General features: G+C 46.2%; 1 protein-coding gene across 1 annotated transcript; it reads right to left on the bottom strand.

Moving 5' to 3' along the window:
• Positions 1-1,121: 1,121 nt before the first annotated feature.
• LOC120978033 (protein kinase C delta type-like) lies at positions 1,122-21,092 on the bottom strand. The gene is made up of 7 exons (XM_040406271.1): positions 20,924-21,092; positions 19,638-19,891; positions 19,431-19,522; positions 19,126-19,188; positions 18,381-18,840; positions 1,256-1,386; positions 1,122-1,173 (listed from the first exon to the last, which is right to left on the bottom strand). The coding sequence occupies exons 1-7, from the start codon at positions 21,090-21,092 to the stop codon at positions 1,122-1,124; spliced, it is 1,221 nt and encodes a 406-aa protein (XP_040262205.1).
• Positions 21,093-23,411: the final 2,319 nt, after the last annotated feature.

The following is a 23,411-nucleotide window of genomic DNA, read 5'->3' as shown; positions in this document are numbered from 1 at the left end:
AAGGGGTTAAAGGAGTAGTACCATCTCAGACTTTTACAGCATTTCCACATCCACATCTCTGTCTGGAGAAGTCAGGTGCAGGGTATGGTGAGGTGACTGCGGCTGCATGGCTTTCTCCATTCACTTCAATTGCACTCAGCTGTTCTCGGAACGGCCATAGAAGCAAATGTAGAAAGCTTTGCACGTGTGGCCACCTCTCCATATTCTTGTTCCCCGTTCCTGTCACGTACGTAAATACCCCATTGAGTCCTGGTGAACGCCTGTTTGGAGGACCTTGTGCTGTCACATATCCATAAGCAACTGGTCACCTGGATTTTTCCTTAGCTTGTCCAGATGCCTACAGACCCCAGGAACATGTTACTCAACACCATAGAAGATAGTTTAGCCATCCTGGGTTAGGCCTCATCTTAAGAACATGGACGTACTTAAGGATGACTATGGGGAATTTCCTGTGAATCCTTCTTTGGCATAAATCTGTCATTTATGAAAGCAGAAAAATGCACAAGCCATGAGTACATTGGGTCATGTCGAGCCTTCCAGTGTTCCTCTGCTTGGTATTACGGCCCTCACATCAAAGCATACATCTTTGGAAATGGAAATCAAAGGTGTCCACGAATATGGAGGGAGACAGTACCGACGCTGCTACAAATACAATGTCTCGGGGGTCAAACAGGAGGACACCGCTGAAAACACATTACATACTGGAACATCTGGAAGACGTTCTGATGGTCGTGTTTTGGTTTCTCGGAATAAAAATAATTCAGTTGTTTCCGAGTTATTATGTTGTTTGCACCCCGGGAAATTTGTGTAATCAAAGCATGCTGCCATCTTATGTCCCTTTCCTTCCCTCACCATGGAACCAGGAAGGCTTCGCCTCAGAATTCGTTTCAGTTGCTTCAGTAGTTAAGAGGTCTCTTTAGACTAGCAGATGCCAACATCTGGGTGAGTTTAAAAGACTCCAACTACCTCAGGTTTTCCTGGAAACTGGCAAGCCGTCACCACGGGGGGTGGATTTTCTGGCCTGCTTTGATTGTAGATATTACAGGAGGGCAGAAATGATTTACGCTGAGATACAGACATCTTGAGATGTTTTCTGTTGCACTCAGTGCACCCTTTCAGCTCTAAACATTTTTGCTGCTCTCGTATTTTCCACTTTTCTGATAACTTAGGACTCTGAAATAAGACATATTATACAGAGATGCTCCAGATCAAGAGAAAAAAATCACAAGAACTGGGGAACAAACAGAACACTTACCTGGTGACCTCCAGATCCACCAAATCCCAGGCTCCTCTTCTGTAATCCAGAAGCTTCTCAGACGTGCATTTGGTAGTCCAAGACACTTTCTGCTGCCCTTGGATTGGTCGCCACTGCTCATGTGAGCAGTCCTAGCCAATCAAAGAGCAGGGCTGTACAAACAGGAAGTGTCTACCTGATGCATCAGGTAGTCTAAAAAAGTGGTGTGGCCAACTTGGATGACGGAAGAGGAGCCCAGAACTTTGTAGCTTTGCAGAAAAAAAGGAGATCTGTGTTCTGATTTTTATTTTCTGGAAAATGGGTCACTGGGCAAAAAGCAACCCACACAATACCACCATATAGTGCCTAAATAACCGCCCATAAGAGGTTTCCCTTTACAGAAAGTTTGATGGGACCCAAGGAGACCTTAGAAAGAGGTCTCCCTTCATCAGCTTCCCAGTACAGTGATGGTCCCAGTCGTCAGCTGTGCAGGAAGCTACTGGGAACCTCTGCGCCGTTGGTGACCTGGAGCTGCTGTGGAAAGGACTAAACTAGCGATGCGGCCCATTCATTCTAAGCCAGTCAGGCCCCTATCAGTCAGAAAGTTGAGGACCCTTTACTTGCAATGGGACCGCAAAAGATGCGGACAGCACACCGTAGCCCCGCAAAAAATATAGAGCGTGTCCTATTCTTGTCCGCCAAGAACAATTTCTATAATGGGCCGTCCGTACTGTTCGGCAAATTGCGGAAGGCACATGGGCAGCATCTGTGATTTGCAGATCCACAATTTGCAGAGAGCAAAACACGGCATAGTCGTCTGAATGCACCCTTACAGTTAGAAGAATAGATGGCCAACAACGACGTGGGGAATGAGAGTAAATATTAAAACAGACTCCTCCGCATAGGTAATAAAGGCTCATGCACGCGGCCGTGCCCAATCTACAAAAATATAGACGACGTCCGTGTTGCATCCGTTTTTTATTTGCAGACCCATTGCAACAATACCTGTTCTTGTCTGCAAAACAGTCAAGAATAGGGCATGTTCTGTCTTTTGCGATGCCACTGAAATGAATAGGTCTGCATCTGATCCGCAAAAAATGCAGATCGGATGTGGGGCAAAAACACGGTCGTAAAATTTGATTCGAGCTCGTGCTCATTTTTCTACGCTGACACTACCGGGTGCCATTCCTAATGATCTCCACCAGAGGGCAGCATGTCACACAAATAACAATTTCTAGCTCTGATCAGTTTAGCTCATCAGCCAATAATAGTGACTGACTGTGTAGTAGAGGTCATGTCTGATGATGGCAGATGTCCCCTTTTTCTGGAAGTCTCAGAGATATTCCAGAAGAGTTTGCATGTATAATGAAGATTCGGGGACATTACACGCCCCCCTCTACTGTCCTGTATTAGAACGCAACAGAAACTTGACAACCAGAGATATTTTTCCATGTCTAGATCATATAAATTGAACTACTCTCCCATTTTTGCTAAAATCTGCTCAGAATTAGGGCTCATACACACGACTGTATGTATTTTGTGCTCCGCAAGAAACGGATCCGCCAAAAATACGGATGACGTCCGTGTGCATTCTGTATTTTATGGAAAGGAACAGCAGGCTCCTAATAGAACAGTGCTATCCTTTTCCGTAATGCGAAAATACGGACATATGTAAACGGAATGCACACGGAGCAACCACCGGAATGGACACGGACAGAAAATATGTTCGTGTGCAGGAGGCCTTAGGACTCATGCACATGAACGTATTCTTTTTTTGTGTCCGTTCAGTTTTTTTTGCGGCCCATTCGGAACCGTTCACTTCAATGGGTCCGCAAAAAATCAGAAATAAATCCCGGTGCATTCTGTTTCCGTATGTCCGCATGGCCGTTTTGCAAAAAAAAGAGAACACGTCCTATTCTTGTCCATTTTGCGGACAAGGATAGGCATTGTTATACTAAATCTGCAAAAATGGGATGCAATACGTATGTCACACAGACCTGATCCGTTTTTTTTTTTGTGGATCCGTGTTTTGCGGACCACGTCGCATTTAAAAAATTTCCTGAGGTCCCCGGAAATGAAAAACCCCAAGAAGTGACACCATTTAGGAAAGAGCACCCCCGTACGAACATTGTAAGTGGTAGAAAGGGTGCTTTTTTACAAAACAGGTGTCTCACAGAATGTAGAATTACTTGAGACAAGCATTTCAAAGCACACATTTGTAAAAATGAAAAATTACTAGCAGACCCCAATTTTTCACTTTCACAAGGGGTTAAAGGAGAAAATACACCCCAGTATATGTTCCCCATTTTCTCCTCATTTTGCGAACACCCCATATGTGCTCGTAGCCTGCTGTATTGGCGCACAGCAGGCCGCTACAGGCAAAGTGCAAAATATGGTTTTTGCAAGCCTGAATTGGCAGACATGGATTTTAGCTGCCATGTTGCTTTTAAAAAATTTTCAGAGGTCCCCAGAAATAAAAAAACACCAAGAAGTGACCCCATTTAGGAAAGAGCACCCCCTTACGAACATTTTAAGTGGTGGAAAGGGTACTTTTTTGCAAAACAGGCGTCTCACAGAAGGCAGAATTACTTGAGACAAGCATTTCAAAGCACACATTTGTAAAAATGAAAAATTACTAGCAGACCCCAATTTTTCACTTTCACAAGGGGTTAAAGGAGAAAATTCACCCCAGTATATGTTCCCTATTTTCTCCCCATTTTGCGAACACCCCATATGTGCTCGTAGCCTGCTGTTTTGGCGCACAGCAGGTCTCTAGAGGCAAAGTGCAAAATATGTTTTTTGCAGGCCTGAATTGTCAGACATGGATTTTAGCTGCCATGTCGCATTTAAAAAAATTCCAGAGGTCCCCAGAAATGAAAAACCCCAAGAAGTGACCCCATTTCTGAAATAGCACCCCCGTACGAACATTTTAAGTGGTGGAAAGGGTATTTCACCAAACAGGTGTCTCACAGAAAAGATTATGTAGTGGTTGTTGGAAAGTGGATATCCAAGTGAGGTGGACTAAATCAGAGATATGGAAATATTAAAGGACGCATAAAGGATGAAATAAAAAATCCATGGATGAGTGGTAGGTTCGGAAGCATTCTTTCATGCAGAGGCCTGGTTTATCAGGGCAGGTGTCGCACTGACAAATGGTGTCCTTTCGTATTCCCCTTTTGTAACAAACCCAACATCTTTTTTGGGTCTTTCTCCTTTTTCCTGTTTGTGGCAATTCACCAGGGAAATGTTGTCCTGGTACAACACGGGCACCATGACCTCCTGAAGTACTCGGGCCCTCCCCTTCCTGACTTTGGAAAATTAGGGCCTTGATTACCGCCTCTTGGAACTGAAGGAAAGTTCCTGTGTGGCCTGTAGTTCGATGTAAAATGTACACATTGTACATTGCCATCTGTGCAATGTATACGGCAAGCTTTTAGTACCACACCTTAGTTTTACGCATGGCACTGTAGGGCCTCAGAACTTGATCGGACAGATCAACCCCTCCCATGTGCCTGTTGTAATCAAGGATGCAGTCTGGCTTGTTTACAGGGGTAGTGGTACCTCGCACTTGGGCAGGAGAACTGGTGTTGGTGTGAATGGTGGTTAGTACAAGGACATCCCTCTTGTCCTTGTACCTAACCACCAGCATGTTCTCATGGCGGAGAGCCTTACTGTCACCTTTTCGGAGTAGTTGCCCTACCAGGGATCTAGGAAGCCCTCTTTGATTTTTTCGCACTGTGCCGCAAGCCACAGTACCTCGGACATGAATAGGGGGATGCTGGTGTAATAGTTATCTGCATAGAGGTGATAACCATTATCCAGCAGTGGGTGCAGTAAGTCCCACACAATCTTGCCAGTAACTCCTAGGATGGGGGGGCATTCAGGGGGTTGTATCCGGGAATCTTTCCCCTCATAAACCGGGAACCTGTAGGTGTACCCGGAGGTACTTTCTCACAGCTTGTACACTTTTATTCCGTACCGTGCTGGGCAGGTACTGGCGAAATGTAACCCTTCCTTTAAAATGTACAAGGGACTCGTCTATGCTAATTTCTTTTTCTGGGGTGAACACCTCTGTAAATTTTGGGTAGAGGTGCTCCAGGAGGGGTCTTATTTTGAATAGACGGTCAAAATTTGGGTCATTTTGGGGGGGGGGGGGGCACTGTGTGTTATCATAATGTAGGAATTTCAAAATGGATTCAAATCTTGAGCGGGACATGGCCATATTGTAAATTGGAGTGTGGTACAAGACATCTGAACTCCAATATTGTCTCATTTCTTTTTTTTTTTTACCAGGCCCATATGCAGCAACAGCCCCCAAAACTTCATAATGTCTGCTGCATTTACAGGGGTCCAACCTAGGGGTCTAGCATATGAGGATGTCGGGTTTTGAGCAATAAACTGCTGGGCGTACAAATTTGTTTGCGTCACAATCAAATTTATGAGATCGTCAGAGAAATAGATTTTGAAAAAATCTATTTATGTGAAGCCCGTGCAGTCGATCTGGATTCCAGAGCTTCCCACAAACTCTGGAATTTGGGACTCATAATCCTCAGGCGGTGTGGACCATAGGGGATCACTGTGGGGGGGGGGGGGGGGCCACTTCATCTCTCCTGGGGCGTCTCCTTCAGGGTCCCTCATCACCGGATGACGATGATGATGAAGGAGTAGAGGAATGTGGCATCCTCTTATCCCTCACTTGCAGACTCTGTTTCAGAGACAAGGATGGCGTATGCCTCTTCAATGCAACCCTCTTCTCCCACTCTTCACACACTGATAGCAACACCGCAGGAGAAATGCTAGCACAGGCTTCCAGTATCCGTAGTTTCAGGTGCTGCACATCTTGTATCTTCACAGATAGTGAAGATACAAAGATAGTGGGGCCATTCTTCATCAATGGAAACCTCAAGGCCACTGGATATGCGAAATTGCTACATGATGATGTGTTTCCCTCTTTATGCACTGAAGCTGGCACGTTCCCTGAGTTTTTCCAGCAAGATGGTGCACCACCACATTATGGGTGTCAGGTCCGAGCATTCCTAGATGAACAGTTTCCTGGAAAGTGGATTGGTCATCGTGGGCCAGTTGAATGGCCCCCAAGGTCTCCCGATCTGATCCCCTTAGACTTTTATCTTTGGGGTCATCTGAAGGCAATTGTCTATGCTGTAAAGATACAAGATGTGCAGCACCTGAAACTACGGATACTGGAAGCCTGTGCTAGCATTTCTCCTGCGGTGTTGCTATCAGTGTGTGAAGAGTGGGAGAAGAGGGTTGCATTGACAATCCAACACAATGGGCAGCACATTGAACACATTTTATAAGTGGTCAGAAACTTGTAAATAACTCATGAAAGAATAAAGTTACGTTAAAACCTAGCACACCATTGTTTTTCTTGTGAAATTCCCAATAAGTTTGATGTGTCACATGACCCTCTTCCTATTGAAAAAACAAAAGTTGGATTCAAAATGGCCGACTTCAAAATGGCCGCCATGGTCACCACCCATCTTGAAAAGTTTCCCCCCTCACATATACTAATGTGCCACAAACAGGAAGTTAATATCTCCAACCATTCCCATTTTATTAAGGTGTATCCATATAAATGGCCCACCCTGTAGTTTCTCATATGGTTACAACCATGATTCAGGCAAATGATGTAGCTTACTTTCCATATGTGCAACTTGAGCAGCGCAGAGCTAGTATGTTTTATTACACTAATGGGTATTAAAGTATATTCTCTAAACGTGAAGGGGTTAAACTCCCCTCATAAAAGGAGATGGTTATGGGCTGACGCCACCACTTCCCAATGTAATGTACTTATGGCCCAGGAAACCCATTTGTTACCAGCAGACTCCCACAGGTGTAAACATCCCGATTTCCCACATATCTACTATTCTCCTGCGGGAGTTCTGGTGGCAATAAAGAGGAACGTGGCATTTACTCAGTCCTCCCTGTTTACGGACACCAAGGGGCGCTATGTTATACTAACAGACCTATTAGATAATTTACTGGTGACTATAGCCACGTCTATGCGCCCAATACTAGACAAGTATCCTTCCTTCGCCGTTTTTTTTTGTAAACTTAGGTCTGTAGCTTCGGGTTCCATTGTGGTGGGGGAAACGGACTTTAATATTCCAGCAAATGTTGAATTAGACTGTAGTAGTCGATCCCCAACACACAGACGAGACCTTAAATCCCTTATAGCAGAAACCGAGCTCCATGATATATGGAGATACCATCATGGCGGGGAACGAGACTACACGTTCCTGTCACAGTCCCATTTATCGCATTTCCTTATCTCGTTCGACTTATTATGTAAGTCTACTGATTCCACAATAGGCCTTACAACTTGGTCTGATCATGCCCCCATAACTCTAGAAATCCAAACGGGGTTGCCGAGTCCCCCCCCCCCCCCCCCCCCCACAGTGGAGATTGAACGCATATCTATTGAAACAACCAGATAGAGTTGATAGTATTGATAAGGCCATTCGAGAATTCTTTGATATAAATGACAGCTCAGAAATTTCGACCTCAACCCTCTGGAACTCACAGAAAGGCGTACATGAGGGGCATTCTTTTACAACTAGCATCACGTTTGAAAAAACATAGACTTAAACTCCTATCAGACACCCTAGAGGCTTTGTCCAAAGTAGAATCCGAATATAAATCGCACCCCTGTCCCTCTCTTCGCAAGCAGCTATTCGATGCCAGTGCTAATCTCAGAACCCTCTTACTATATGATCATGAGTGCTCGATGAGACGCTCGAAGGCTACCTACTACAATATTGGAGATAAGGCAGGGTCCCTTCTAGATGAAAGAGTAAACCGTAGGAATGTAACAAATAGGATTGCTCATCTTAAGTCGGATAACTCCCAGCTGATGACTCATCCCCAAAAAATCTCAGATGCCTTTGCGCATTTTTATGAATCCCTATATAATTTACGGAATAATGATAGTAACTCCCAACCTAGTCCTGCAGATATCGCAGCGTTTCTTGACTCACTCTATCTCCCCCAAATTTCTATCTCAGATTTGGACACTCTAAACGCCCCTATTATTGAACGGGAAATAGGAAAGGCAATAGGATCAGCTAAACTGTACTCGGCCCCTGGCCCAGATGGATACATAAATGAGTACTATAAAGTATTTCGGGCTCCTTTGGTTCCGAATCCGTAGCCGTTGCGGCTATTCAATTCCTTTTTATCTAGAGGCCACATTCCTCCTGAGATGCTAAATGCGACTGTAGTCACATTACCTAAACCTGGCAAGCCAGCAGATGCTCCTGGCAACTTTAGACCCATATCCTTGTTGAATACGGATATTAAGCTATTCTTGAAGATTCTAGCATCTAGATTACATAAGGTCCTACCATCCTTGGTGGATATAGACCAGGTAGACAATGCAGGGACGGATTATAGACCTCTTACATGTGGCAGAGCTTTCCAGATTCCTGTCATTGGATGCAGAAAAAGCATTTGATAGGGTGCACTGGGGGGTTCTTGAAGGTGTGTTACGCAAATTTTGGTTTTTCTGGTCCTATTGTCAAAGGCATTATGGGGCTATATTCTGAACCTTCAGCTAAAGTATTGGCTTCGGGGTTTCTCTCCAGGTCATTCCATATCATGAACGGCACGAGACAGGGATGCCCTTTGTCTCCTTTGATCTTTGCACTCGTAATGGAACCGCTTGCTGAGGCCATTAGGTCAAATAGCAACATAGGGGGCATCCCTGTCGGCGCACAATATCACACGCTAACATTATATGCTGACGATGTGACTTTAACTGTAACGGAACCTGAAAAGTCGCTGAGAGCAGTATGGGATGTCCTGCAGGGGTTCTCTAGGGTCTCATACTACACAATAAACGATACTAAATCCAACATGCTACCACTATTCATCCCTAATGAAGTTAGACAACGTATTCAGGGAAAGTTCCGGTTTAATTGGGTGTCAGATCATATTACTTATTTCGGTATCTTGCTAACCCCAGTGTCACGCCAGCTTGTCAAGGTAAATTTGGATACCTTACAGGCAGAACTTAAAAAGGATTATGAAAACATGTCTAAGCACAATCTGTCATGGATAGCCAGGATTAATCTTGTCAAAATGCTAGTTTTGCCGAAAATCCTTTATAAATTACAATGTATCCCCCTACGGATACCCATATGGGTACTGAATAAGATTCAGGTTGCTATGATGAAATTCATATGGGGCCAAACCAGACTTAGGATATGCAAATCAGCATTATACCCGGCCATACGCAAGGGGGAATTAGGGGTGCCGGACGTAAAGATGTATTATTGGGCATCATTGCTTTCGCAGGCCAAGGAATGGTGGCAGCCGTCCAATCCGCAGAGGTGGCTACAGCTCGAGGAAGCACTGATTAGAGGATCCTCGCTCAGAGGCTACTTAGCCGCACAAACTCTGAAACCATTTCAACCCAATCTTCCAATAGGATCCATGCTGGCCACCTCAGCGGCTTAGAAATTCATGCTCTCTAAGTCTGACCTTGCTCGGCCTCTGGATAGGAAATTATTCCCTCTCAAATCAGTAGAATACCTTATCCCTAATCCATCTCTCTCATCTTGGCACTCCAGAGGCATCGATACCATTGGGAAGCTTTATGATGGGAAGTTAATGTTACAGTTTGAATCTTTGCACGGCCAATACGCCCTACTCAATAAGGTCTTCTATCAATATCTCCAGGTCCGGCACCTCCTGAACTCCTTACCTCCCACCTCTTCCAATGACCCCTCAGGTATAAATACAATAAGTTCCTCAACCTTGCTTCCAATGCTAAAAAAAAGGGCTGCCTGTCTATAATGTATCAATCCCTATCTTCTCACTATAGTTTGAAGAAGTTGCCATTCATGATCAGATGGGAGGAGGAACTTAAAGCCACATTCTCATTAGCGAAGTGGCATGACGCACTTTTTTGGGCAGTTAAACCCTCTAAATGCCTCACTCATGCAGAACAAAATAGAAAAATCCAACTAAGATGGTACCTCACACCCGATAGACTAGCACATTTGATTGAGGATCATCTTCCTGTATGTTGGCGTGGATGCGGATATAGGGGTAACCCAACCCATATGTGGTGGTTCTGTCCTCTCATCTCTCCTCTATGGCACCAATCCTTTGCTCTTATCTCAGAAGTGACTGAGATGCGTGTTTCCCCATCCCCAAAACTAGCTATACTATGTATTGGTCTATCCGACATTCCCTGCGAACAAAGATGGGTAGTGGCACATATCCTTACGGCCACGTGTAAAGTAATAGCCCGCCATTGGAAACAAGGCATCACACCCCCTATCACTGAGGTCCAACAATTGGTAAACCAGCATATGCAGCATGAAATAATGTATTTACTTGACCTACATTCCAGAACTAAGGCCCTTAACCAATGGTTGTCCTGGCTCTCAAGTTCCCATGCTTCACCTCTTCCAGATGCTATTTTATAAGAGTTTACGGTATGCTCCCCGGATCCCTAGATCCCCCCTGCCCCCCCCCCTCCCCTCCTCATTATCCCACATATGGATAAGCTAAGAGTCTATGCACAATTTCCGTATGCCTGTACTACGGTTTTTGTTGGTTTATATATATTTTTTATTCATGTACTGTTGTTTCTGTGCACGCGACTACATATATGTACACTACCGCTAACGCGGATAGTCACATTTGATGCTCTCTATTACTCTCAACTGAATGTAATGAGCAAAATAAATGTACCAGGTTGGCAGCACCCGAGCGGGTGCCCTGGTGCCCAAGTATATTTGTCACAGTCGTTACCTCTGGCTGTGACCTGTCTATGCTCTCGCTGCAGTTCCGTTCCTGTGTATTTGTGGTTCTGTATGGGTTAACTCCCCTGTGTGCCTATTAGGCCTCTCTGCTGCACCCATGGAACCTGTATATAAGGCCTCATGCACACGACCGTATTTTTTCACGGTCCGCAAAACGGGGTTCCGTTGGTCCGTGATCCGTGACCGTTTTTTCGTCCGTGGGTCTTCCTTGATTTTTGGAAGATCCACGGACATGAAAAAAAAGTCGTTTTGGTGTCCGCCTGGTCGTGCGGAGCCAAACGGATCCGTCCTGAATTACAATGCAAGTCAATGGGGACGGATCCGTTTGATGTTGACACAATATGGTGCAATTTCAAACGGATCCGTCCCCCATTGACTTTCAATGTAAAGTCAGGAGTTAATATACCATAGGATCGGAGTTTTCTCCAATCCGATGGTATATTTTAACTTGAAGCGTCCCCATCACCATGGGAACGCCTCTATGTTAGAATATACCATCGGATTTCAGTTACATCGTGAAACTCAGATCCGACAGTATATTCTAACACAGAGGCGTTCCCAAAGTGATGGGGACGCTTCTAGTTAGAATATACTACGAACTGTGTAGATGACTGCCCCCTGCTGCCTGGCAGCACCCGATCTTTTACAGGGGGCTGTGATCAGCACAATTAACCCTTCAGGTGCCGCACCTGAAGGGATTAATTGTGCGCATCATAGCCCCCTGTAAGAGATCAGGGGCTGCCAGGCAGCAGGGCGCAGACCCCCCTCCCTCCCCAGTTTGAATATCATTGGTGGCCAGTGTGCGGCCCCCCCCCGGCCCCCCCTCTATTGTAATATCATTGGTGGCCAGTGTGCGGCCTCCGTCTGCCCCCCCCTCTATTGTAATATCATTGGTGGCCAGTGTGCGGACCCCCCCTCCCTCTATTGTAATATCATTGGTGGCCAGTGTGCGGCCTCCCTCGGCCTCCCCTCCCTCCCTCTATTGTAATATCATTAGTGGCCAGTGTGCGGCCTCCCCTCTCCCCCACCCCCCGCCCGATCATTGGTGGCAGCGGAGAGTTCCGATCGGAGTCCCAGTTTAATCGCTGGGGCTCCGATCTGTAACCATGGCAACCAGGACGCTACTGCAGGCCTGGTTGCCATGATTACTTAGCAATATTACAATATTAATAACATCATACTTACCTGCTGCGCTGTCTGTGACCGGCCGGGAGCTCCTCCTACTGGTAAGTGACAGGTCTGTGCGGCGCATTGCTTAATGATCTGTCACTTACCAGTAGGAGGAGCTCCCGGCCGGTCACAGACAGCGCAGCAGGTAAGTATGATGCTTCTAATATTGTAATATTACTAAGTAACCATGGCAACCAGGCCTGCAGTAGCGTCCTGGTTACCATGGTTACCGATCGGAGCCCCAGCGAATAAACTAGGACTCCGATCGGAACTCTCCGCTCCCACCAATGATGGGGGGGGGAGGGGAGGCCGCACACTGGCCACCAATGATATTAATATAATAGAGGGGGGGCCGGGGGGGGGGGGGGCTGCACACTGGCCACCAATGATATTACAATAGAGGGAGGGGGGGCCGCACGCTGGCCACCAATGATATTACAATAAAGGGAGGGAGGGGGGGCCGCACGGAGGCCGCACACTGGCCACCAATGATATTACAATAGAGGGAGGGAGGGGGGCCGGGGGAGGCCGCACACTGGCCACCAATGATATTACAATAGAGGGAGGGGGGGTCCGCACACTGGCCACCAATGATATTACAATAGAGGGCGGGGGGGGCCGCACACTGGCCACCAATGATATTCAAACTGGGGAGGGAGGGTGGTCTGCCCCCTTCTGCCTGGCAGCCCCTGATCTCTTATAGGGGGCTATGATGTGCATAATTAACCCCTCATCTCTGAAAAAGCTTTTATGCAGACGGATCTTCGGATCCGTCTGTATGAAAGTAACCTACGGCCACGGATCACGGACGCGGATGCCAATCTTGTGTGCATCCGTGTTCTTTCACGGACCTATTGACTTGAATGGGTCCGTGAACCGTTGTCCGTCAAAAAAATAGGACAGGTCATATTTTTTTGACGGACAGGAAACACGGATCACGGATGCGGCTGTAAAACGGTGCATTTTCTGATTTTTCCACGGACCCATTGAAAGTCAATGGGTCAGCGGGAAAAAAAACGGAAAACGGCACAACGGCCACGGATGCACAAAACGGTCGTGTGCATGAGGCCTAAGGCTGAGGTTTCCTCAGTTCTGTGTCAGCTCTCCTGGTGTGTGTTGTCTTGTCCTGCTCCTTGTTTGTACTCTCTCTCATGCTGCTGACCCATGGGATCTGTGTCTGTCTGTCTGTGCTCTGTGGGTTTCCTACTTGTTAATTGATGTCCTCTTTCCTGTGTTTCTGTTATCTGTCCTGCCAGTTATGTTTTAGTTACCTTGTGTGTATTCATGTCTCTGTTCAGCAAGCCCTTGCTGCACCTTTCTTTGCAGCAGAGTGCCATGGGTAAGGCCATGCAGTTTACTACTGGTGGAGCAAGTCCTTCTCTGCTCATTGTCACTCCTGTTTCCTTGCTATGTACTCCTGCTTGTGTTATTAGTTGCCCTGTTTGTATTGCCTGTCTATGTTATGTATGCCTATGTGCCGTCGGTACCTTCTGGTACCTGTTGTCCATTCGTTCCTGCTGTCACTGTCTAGTTCACGCTCCAGAGTGGACCCTGGCAACTTCCTGCTGCAAAGCCTAACCCTACCATCTGGGGCCCTAGTGAATACCAGGAGTTGCTTAGTCACGCCCCTCTGGAGTATTACTAGACAGTGGCGCAGTGGGGCTTTTCTCCCACTGTGCTGACAGTACATAGAGCTCATGTTTTATCTGTGCTGCCTTCCCTGGTTTTTGTTTGTGCAATAAACTCTTGTGTGTCTGTACCTGATTTCCGTTTGTTTATTGCTTGACGACGCGGTGGTCTCTCCTGGGACCTCCAACTCGTGACAATATTAGAGTATATTAATGCATAATTTATGTACTATTTTGTATCATGTGGCTGCGTCCACAGTGTTTGTTCGTTTTACTGCATAAATCACTCAAAAAAAATCTATTGCAACTAAAAAAGAGAAAGAAAGAAAAGAGAAAAAGATAAGTTAAAGAATAAGATAAAAATTTTGAAAAAAAGGCACTAAACCTGAGCAGACGCAGTCAGTAATTGACAGTACTGACCGGCGCTCAGCAGGTGCAGGACACACGCAAGCAGACGGCATGTGTGTGGGTTCAAAAATACTACTAACTAAAATTGACTTTTATATATATAGCTATCTGGCACACAAAAAAAAACACAAGTGCTGATCAGAAAAAGTGGTGCATAGCCAAAAAAACAAAAACAAAAAAGGACGGAGAAGGGGGGGAGGGGGCGGACAGGGACAGGGAATGGGGATCTGTAACAGCTGCAGATGAACCAAAGATTACTACAGCTGTGCAAGGTGTTGTTCTTTTTCTTCTTCTTCTTCTTCTGAAAAGCTCTGAATGAAAAGCAGTGATTAATGTGGTAGAACCACAAGTCCCAGCCGACAACGAGCAGCACAGAGGGGCACAGGTCCTCTCTGCAAGCAGTCACCAGGCTAGAATGGCTGCCTGCAGAGAGGCACCAACGGTTCTTTCTGCTACGGATCCGCTCCTATAATGCAGACGTTTGCATCCGTTCAGAACGGATCCGTCTGCATTATAACTTAGAAAAATTTCTAAGTCTGAAAGTAGCCTGAACGGATCCGTTCAGACTTTACATTGAAAGTCAATGGGGATCGGATCCGCTTGAAGATTGAGCCATATGGTGTCATCTTCAAGCGGATCCGTCCCCATTGACTTACATTGTAAGTCTGGACGGATCCGCTCGCCTCCGCACGGCCAGGCGGACACCCGAACGCTGCAAGCAGCGTTCAGGTGTCCGCTCACTGAGCGGAGCGGAGGCTGAGCGCTGGCAGGCGGATGCATTCTCAGTGGATCGGCCTCCACTGAGAATGCATTAGAGCTGAACGGCTGCGTTCGGGGCCGCTCGTGAGCCCCTTCAAACGGAGCGCACGAGCGGACACCTGAACGCAGGTGTGAAATCCATTACATACTATTACGTCAAGATGCGGTAAGTCACCGACTTTCATGACATAGTAGTACGTCATGTATCGTGAAGGGGTTAATGCATAGTATGAAAAAATATACTGATTCCTGCTGTGTTGTCCCCACTGTTTACAATGCTGAGCAGCTCAATGTGGGTTTACCAGTAGAATGATTGACAGCCCTTCCTGATCAGGTCAGGTGATCCCTCTTAGCCAATCAGAAAAGCTGGTACAGTCATTATCAGATCACGGAACAACAGAAACCCATTTTGCGGAACTGAACACAACAACGGTCGTGTGCATGAGGCCTAATTCTCAAGCTTTGGGTTAGTGCTGGCCTTATGCCTTTACAAAAAAAAAATGTAATGACCAATTCTATCCACTGGGAGGCAGCAATACACACTGAGGAGCGGATTTAAACTCCTCTTTTTTTTTTTTCCCTCAAAAATTAAAATTGCCATTACTCCTCAGTTGGGACATCGATGTGTTTTTATTATATTTTTATACCTAGGAAAGAGACTTGTCTGACAACCACTCATCTTCCGCCTGCCTAGAGGTTACATGCGTGTTTTTGGCCGGGCTAGTCATGCATGTTAATGGAGTAATCAGGGTTAACCGCAGGCCGCAGCAATATTCAGCCGGCAGTTATCTACCGTGTATGGCCAGCGTGGCACCGCTCAGGGGATTAACACATTTTTACGTGGATATGTACATAATGGACGGTTTCTACGACACAGTTGGGCATGTTGATAATTAGCATTTGGTAAGAGTTTGCAAATCTGGGGCTTCACCCAGGACTCAATGTGAATTAATGTCCGGGTCTCATGTTCGGAGCAGAGTACAAGCCGGTTACATGGAGAAAATATATGCACACAGGGGCCAGTCTACCCTTGTAGGCCAGGATACAGATCAGAGAACAGTATTAGTCTTTCCCCACTAGGGGGCGGCAGCTGTCATTAGCTGAGCCTCTAGCTCTAGAACCAGTCACAGCTCTACTAGCGCTAGTAGTAATAATCTAGTTGAGTTGGTCTCTATGTTGTCAGTGACATATAGAGATTGTACAGCTGGATGCTAAGCCGTCTGGTTGAAAGTACGGTCTTAAAGGAGTCTGGTGGTAGACTCGTCCCTTTAAAAACCATCTATACCCTCTCCTGCCATGTTTTATTTTATTAACTACTTGTATTCCCCCATGTAATAACATTTCTGGAGCATCTATTCATATAACTCTATGATGTGCCATTCCTCTATTATTCCCTCTAGAATTTAATAAATGAATTACTAGCAGCCTGCAGTAAAGGTCCATTTGACTGATGCCAGTTGAGGGGTGTCCCTGCACAGTCTGCAGGGGGCACACCCTCAACTGGTGACACCCATCCAAACCTTTATTGCAAACTGCTGACAATTCATTTTTAAACTTCTAGAGAGAATAATAGAGGAATAGCACAACACACAGTGATATGAATAGATGCCCAGACTCTATGGTGCACTGTGTATTGGAGGATAAATGTTCATGGGCCGACCTGTGTAATAGCTCATATTGTAAGTCTCTGACAGTGAGACAGACACCAATCCAATTTGTTGTGGAGGGAAGGGGGGGGGGGGGGATACCCATTTCCGCACAGGGATCCATATAACCTAATTCCAGCCCTCCTTACCTTCTTCTTGAAGTGATGCGTCTTCAATATACAGAAAATATCTGTGGTGTCCACTGTGACAAGATGGCGGTACATGAGGCCGTTCCCCAGCTGTGCTGTGATCAGGTAATTCCGCACACTGACAGTAGGGGGTGGTGTGTCAGCATTAGTCCATGTCCCCTCAGTAGCTGGGTGAACTACAACTCTCAGCAGTCACCCCTGATCAGTCAAGCTGGGACATGTAGTACTAGGCTGGTAGTGTGATTGCAAGGTACCTGCTTCTTATGATTACTTGTGTGGTGCACGGCTGTGTGTGATTTGTAGTTCTGCACAGAATTATGCTGGGAGTTGTAGTTCCACAACGAGGCCCAAGTGTGTTCACTGCATGCGCCCTATGTCTAAGTGGCATGTGTTCTACGGGTGTGATGTGTGTACAATTTGCCTTATGTCTAAGTGGCATGTGTGCAACATGTGTCGTATGTGTGAGTGGCGTGTGCACATACATGTGAGTGGCTTCTGTGCAGTGTCTTCCAATGTGTGTGACGTGTATGTTTCTACGTATCTTCGTCTAGCTTTGTTCTCCTTGAAGAGATAGGGGCCCAGACACTCTTCCTGCGCAGGGCCCCATAGCCGTCAGTCTCTGCCCCTGTCCTGATCAGCACACGAAGGGTCAATGGAAATAAAACCAGGTACACAAAGATATAGGGGTGGAAAAAATAATTTTATTTCAGGTATATTTGTATTAATGAGGGGACAGATGCTGTGATGTATATTCCAAGTCAAGGATATGTTACATCCATTGACTTTCATTGATTTCAAGGGAAGGCGAAAAAAACCCCAGGAGGGGGAAAAATTCCTTCCCGACTCCACTTTGGGCAGTCAGACTATTTCCCTTGATCAGATCCTATGAATCCAGAGGAAGGCGAAAAAACCCCCAGGAGGGGGAAAAATTCCTTCCCGACTCCACGTATGGCAGTCAGATTAGTCCCTGAAACAATGACCGAATAATTTGTCCCCAAAAAGGCTAGCCGAATTGTATTTTCAATTTGGGGAGGGCAGCTCTGTGATCCAAAGGAAGGCGAGAAAAAAACCCTTTATGACGATGCCAATTTGTCCTACTGTAAGGGGAAAAACACTCCTTACTGACTGCAAATATGGCAGTGGGACAATAGTCCCTGGATCAGATGCCCATATACATACTCACATGTCTGGTGTAGAGATGGAAAGCTGTGAGTTCTTGACACGCCGTCTTGAAGAGATGTTAGGCCAGAGTTCAGAGGATTCGGAGCCAAGAGACCGGGGCAGCATTATGGTGACATTGACGGCAGTGTATCAGCAGAGAGAGGCATAGTCCAGAGCAAGCCAAGGTCAGCTACACAGGCAGCGGGCAGAGGAGGCGCAGGGTTCTGGAGAGGCCGGCTTCATCCTACTTTGTCCAGCTAGGTGACAGGAATGAAAAGCTGGACATGGGGTGAAGAGGTGGTTCATCCTCCGGCCACTCCAGATGGCTCCTCTCTAGAGCGTGCTGCAAGAGAAGGAAGTGCACAGAGATATCCGTCATTTCACTTTCTAACTGTGGTTCTAGTTCTAGTTTATAACTAGTCATCACTTACTTGGAAAGGTCTAAAGGGAGGCTGCGCTCTCCTCATCTCCAGTTCCTCCCAACAGATGGTTCCGAAAAATGGGTGGTCTCTGATGTTTCCTGACACACCCAGGCGCCTCTCTGGATCTTTCCGTAGCAGCTTCTTGATGAGATGTTTCAGGTCTACCTCCAGCCATGTTGGAAATCTTGGCTTTGCTTTGGTGATTGCCAGGTAGACCAATTGCATCTGGTGGCTGTCCTTAAATGGGAAATGTCCAGTTGACATTTTGGACACGACAACCCCCAGGCTCCACCAGTCTGCTGCTACGGTGTATGGTTGATCCAGGTGCACCTCTGGGGCCATGTAGCGGTATGTTCCCGCCCGTCCATAGATCTTAGTGGACGCGGTCAGACCGTCTTGCGCCAGCCCCAGGTCTATAATTCGGATGTGACCATCTGTGTCCAGCATGATGTTGGCTGGTTTGATGTCTCTGCAAAGAAATAAAAAGATTTCTGGCTTTGACGTCACACAAGACACATGTAGTAGGTGAGACTGAGCACCAGAAGAGACTGGCAGAAGGTCAGAAATGCAGACACGTGTTATATTGGAGTAGCAGATTTGTTGCAGGGATTTCTTTGATTGTCCCATTCATCTGAATGTGGTTTGCAGAAACAGCCCTATTCAGATAGATGGAACTGATATTCAGTCATAGAAATTTCTCTCATCTTCTGTATGCGACTTGTCCTCTAGACAATATGATTACTGCTCCTCTTACCGATGGGCGATGCCATGGCCGTGGAGGAACTGGAGGCCGCAGATCACTTCTGCCGTGTAGAACCTGATGTAGAAAGGGGAGGATTTAGTATCGGGGGCCTGAAACCATCTGTATAACTGCTGTAAAGGAAGATGTCACCTCATCTGCTGACTGTAGAGTAATCCTGGATCACCACTGACCACCAGGTACCAGGTATTAACCACTACACTACCCAAGATCATCAGGAGCAGGACATGAGTGTTATCCCCCATGATGGACCTTCTTCAGGACATTTTCTTTCCCATATCTCGCCATTAGTCACTCACCGGACATTTTCGATGTTCAGCTTGCCGCTCATGTCGATCAGTGACTCAAGGCTGCCACCGGACAAGTACTCCATGATGAAATAGGCATGGGCCTGTACAAGAAAGGAGCAGTAACATCACTGGTATAAAGCAGAACATGAGATTCCAGGTAACACATAGTCTATTGTATGTGGAGAAGAGGAGTGGAGCAGGGAGACCTCTCTGTACCTGAGACTGCAGAGCGTCAGAGAGATGACATAGGAATGGGCAGTCTCTGGCCTCCAGGAGTATCTGCCTCTCTCGCTGTAGGGCTTCCGCATTGTCCTCTATGGGGATGATCTTGATGGCCTTGTAGATGTTTCGGCCACGGACGGAAGCCAGGACCACTTTGCCGAAGCTGCCCCGACCCAGCACCTGATGGAATCTGAACCCGCTGATGGAAAGTCGGGTGTTGGCTCTGGGTGTTATAGCCGTGCTGGGTCCTGGAGGCAAAAATAAGGAATAGAATATTAGCAGAGAACATGAGATCAGTCGATAAGCCGATAAACGTATATTCACTGTATATAATGATTTTTCTACATGCTGCATCCATATTATCATAGGACGTGTTCATACCTGGCATCACATATATTGAAAAAGGCTAAACTTACTAATACATCGGCCAACAAAATAATATATAGTAATGTATAGACAGTGGTGCACTCACCATGGAGGCAGACCACACTACTGCTGAGCTCCTTTCCAAGATAAAACAAATATATTTTCCTGCAGCCACCACTAGGGGGAGCTCAATGCATAGAGATTGTTATAGGTTCAATGGTAACTGTATAAATTCCTGTGCAGTGAGCTCCCCCTAGTGGTGGCTGCAGGGAGCAGTTTTACAATATACTATGTGATGAGAAACAGAAGATGTAGAAGAGTAAATCAATGGATTGATGCTAGTAGACTGGTGTAAATACATTGTGAAATATGGAGCAGATTTACTACTGCTGTTTAATAGTTATACAGGGTGAACTTACCCTAGACAGATTTATTACAGTGGCTGATGCTGGATGATAAGTCTGCCTGATCTTTCTTTTTTTTGCAAAACCGTATGGGTGTATTTCATGGAATTGAAAACTAAACATGGCACTGTCTTGAATATTTCCCATATTTCAGACATTACCCTTCTACCTGATGTCCTAACTGTAACCTGTCACTTTGCAGCCGTCCTGTTACTGATACAGCTTTACTGTACATAAGGACCATCCGTCCCCTGAGGTAACGTACCGCCCCCCGAAGAACCCCCCCTCCCCCTCACTGCAATGTATGACCGGGGCATAGTGCTGATAATACAATGACATTAATATCTGCAGTCCCATATAAATGTAGTGACATCTAATACATGGCTCCTGTACAGATCTCCTCATCTTGTCTATATGGGAACATGTACTGCAAATAAATCTCCATCCACATTGTGGAAGAAACGTGTGGAGATGAAATAGTGCCCCATATGAAGACAGTGCCCCCATTACCTGCTCTTGGCTCCTCATCCTCCAACACTCTGGCATTGGGTGCAATCCTCTTCTTCTTGGTGTCTTTCTGTCGGCTGTCATCTTCCCTCTTCCTCTTCTCTTCTCCTCCACTCATCTTCTTCTCTTCTTCGCTCCTCTTCTCCTCGTCTTCTTCTGCACTGGACGTCATCTCGCACAAATCTCGCAGGGCAATCCAACTCTCTTCCACTCGCGGCAGTTGACAGTTGGAAAGTGAACGGCAGTTGAGCGTGCGCCAGTCACATGACCTCAGGACAGGCAATAGAACCTTCAGCTGGCACCTGCCATGTAGGTGCCCCGTGTGCCCGCTCTGCCACATACATTGTACTGTGGACACCATGAGCGGTAGAGATAGAAATTCCTAGAAATTGTATATGATTTGATATAAAACATACAAGATGGAGCTGATGTGACGGGTATATCTGGGGTGGAGGTGGCGCTCATATTTCATTTCAGGCCTTTATAGGGTTTGATAATCAGTAAATTTGCTGGAAATGACGACGGTTTGGGAAATAAAGGAATGAAATAATCCTTGTGAGGGGCAGTTGTGTCCAGTAGTCAGGACAGTGTGTTGTCAGTGATTGTGTATTTCCTGCTCTTATTACTCCCATTATCACTGGGGGTCCTGAGAGAGTGGCGGTGTGGGGTACCCCAGGTGTACCCCTGTATTAAGGCCTGTTATACTATATCTGTACATAACTTTACACATCGCTGATATCTGTGGGTGACATTTGGACCAGGTGTACAGGATGGCTTTCCACATTTTCATCTCCTGACATGAAGCAGAGATCTTCACATGAGATGTAAGGATCCTAAAAATTTAGTTTAATAAAAACTTGCAGAACCTTTTATTACATAACGATTAAGCTTTCTCTGCATTAGACTGAACAATCCCACAATGACATTTACACTGTACTGATCAGATCTACAGTCATGGCCTGATCAGTGGGGATTGATCGCTGGGACCCGACCGATGCCCACAATGAAGGGTCTGTGACGCTCCATAAGGGACAATGGCTCTTTGGCTTTTTCCTGAGACGGCACCGCTCCTGATCTATCACTGTGTGCGACTTGTAACCTCCTTGAATGTAAATGTGCTGCGTGTTATATCACGGTGCTTGGTGGCGAGTGGCCCTGTATGGTGACAGAAACCAAAGGGGCCAATGTGCTTCTCCAAGGACCATGAAGTCCTCTCATTCTTGGGATTGGTGGGATCCCAGTGGTCGTAGCCTCCACAGATGAGACCCGATGTCGTATCTAATCAGTAGTTTACATGATGAATGTTTGAATGTTATTGGTTATTTTAGGCCGCTGGAGAAATCTTCATGGAGTAGTGGTCGTGCAGTGTCTCACTCCGTATCAGTAGTGGGCCCTGTGTGTATATATATATATATCTGCAGTATGTCATTTCATGATCTGTATGGACAATTGCTGTAATTCCTGCAGAGTCAGACAAAATAAGCAACCAACCAAAGCTAGGATTGGACCTGCTGAACCCGGAAGACAGCTACTTTCACACTCGCGTTTTTTGCGGATCCGTCCTGGATCTGCAAAGACACTTCCGTTACAATAATACAACCGCATGCACCTGTCATGAACGGATCCGGTTGTATTATGTCTTATATAGCCATGACAGATCCTTCATGAACACCATTGAAAGTCAATGGGGGATGGATCCGTTTTCTATTGTGTCAGAGAAAACGGATCCTTCCCCATTGACTTACATTGTGTGCCAGAACAGATCCGTCTTGCTCCGCACCACATCGCTGCTTGCATGTGGACGCAACTAAACGGAACAGAATGTATATTGGTGCATTCCATTTCGTTGAGTTCAGTTTTTTCCTCATTGACAATAAATGGGGACAAAACTGAAGCGTTTTCTTCCGCTATTGAGATCTTATGACGGATCTCAATAGCGGAATTGAAAACGCTGGTGTGAAAGTAGCCTAAGTTGACAAGTAGCTACCCCTCTGAATTGTGCGCAGGCCAAGGGTAGGCCTCAAGACAGGAATAACAGAAACCCAGAGTGTTGTAGAGTATAAGGAGAGACTAGTGGAGGTGAGAGGGTTACCTCAGCCTATAGACTCCATTAGCACTCACTGTGAGACAGGAGTTGGCCTACGGTGCCTGTTCACACTCTGCAGTGAAGTAGAAGCTGCATTTGGAGCCACATTCCTCCATGGACGGTGTGGACGTGTTATTAGAAATTGTGAGTAAGCCTGGAAGGTGTATATGTACCGGCCATGTGAAACAGAGAAGTTTATGGAAGTATACGCCACACCTGGAAGATCGGCCAAAAGTGACAATAGCCTGAGTGTGAGCAGAGTCAATACCTCCCCAAGAGCCTGTTATTAGGATTACAGCCACAGCTAACTTGTGATGTCCTTTGAATGAATTCCAACTTCTGCTTTGCATTGCAATAATCTGTACATCTACCTCAAGGCAAGTGATTCTCAGTAAATGTTCCAGG

This window comes from Bufo bufo, chromosome 8 (assembly GCF_905171765.1).
Source record: "Bufo bufo chromosome 8, aBufBuf1.1, whole genome shotgun sequence".
Classification (NCBI taxonomy): domain Eukaryota; kingdom Metazoa; phylum Chordata; class Amphibia; order Anura; family Bufonidae; genus Bufo; species Bufo bufo.
The sequence above is the reverse complement of the archived record's forward strand: the minus strand, read 5'-3'. Positions and strand labels throughout refer to the sequence as shown.

Coding starts and splice junctions, on each gene's coding strand:
- LOC120978033 (XM_040406271.1), bottom strand. CDS start 21,092: ATGACGTCCAGTGCAGAAGAAGACGAGGAGAAGAGGAGCGAAGAAGAG. Junction 19,892..20,923: donor GGATGAGGAGCCAAGAGCAG/GTAATGGGGGCA, acceptor TTTTGCCTCCAG/GACCCAGCACGGCTATAACA. Junction 1,387..18,380: donor CTCCCTTTAGACCTTTCCAA/GTAAGTGATGAC, acceptor TTGATTGGCTAG/GACTGCTCACATGAGCAGTG.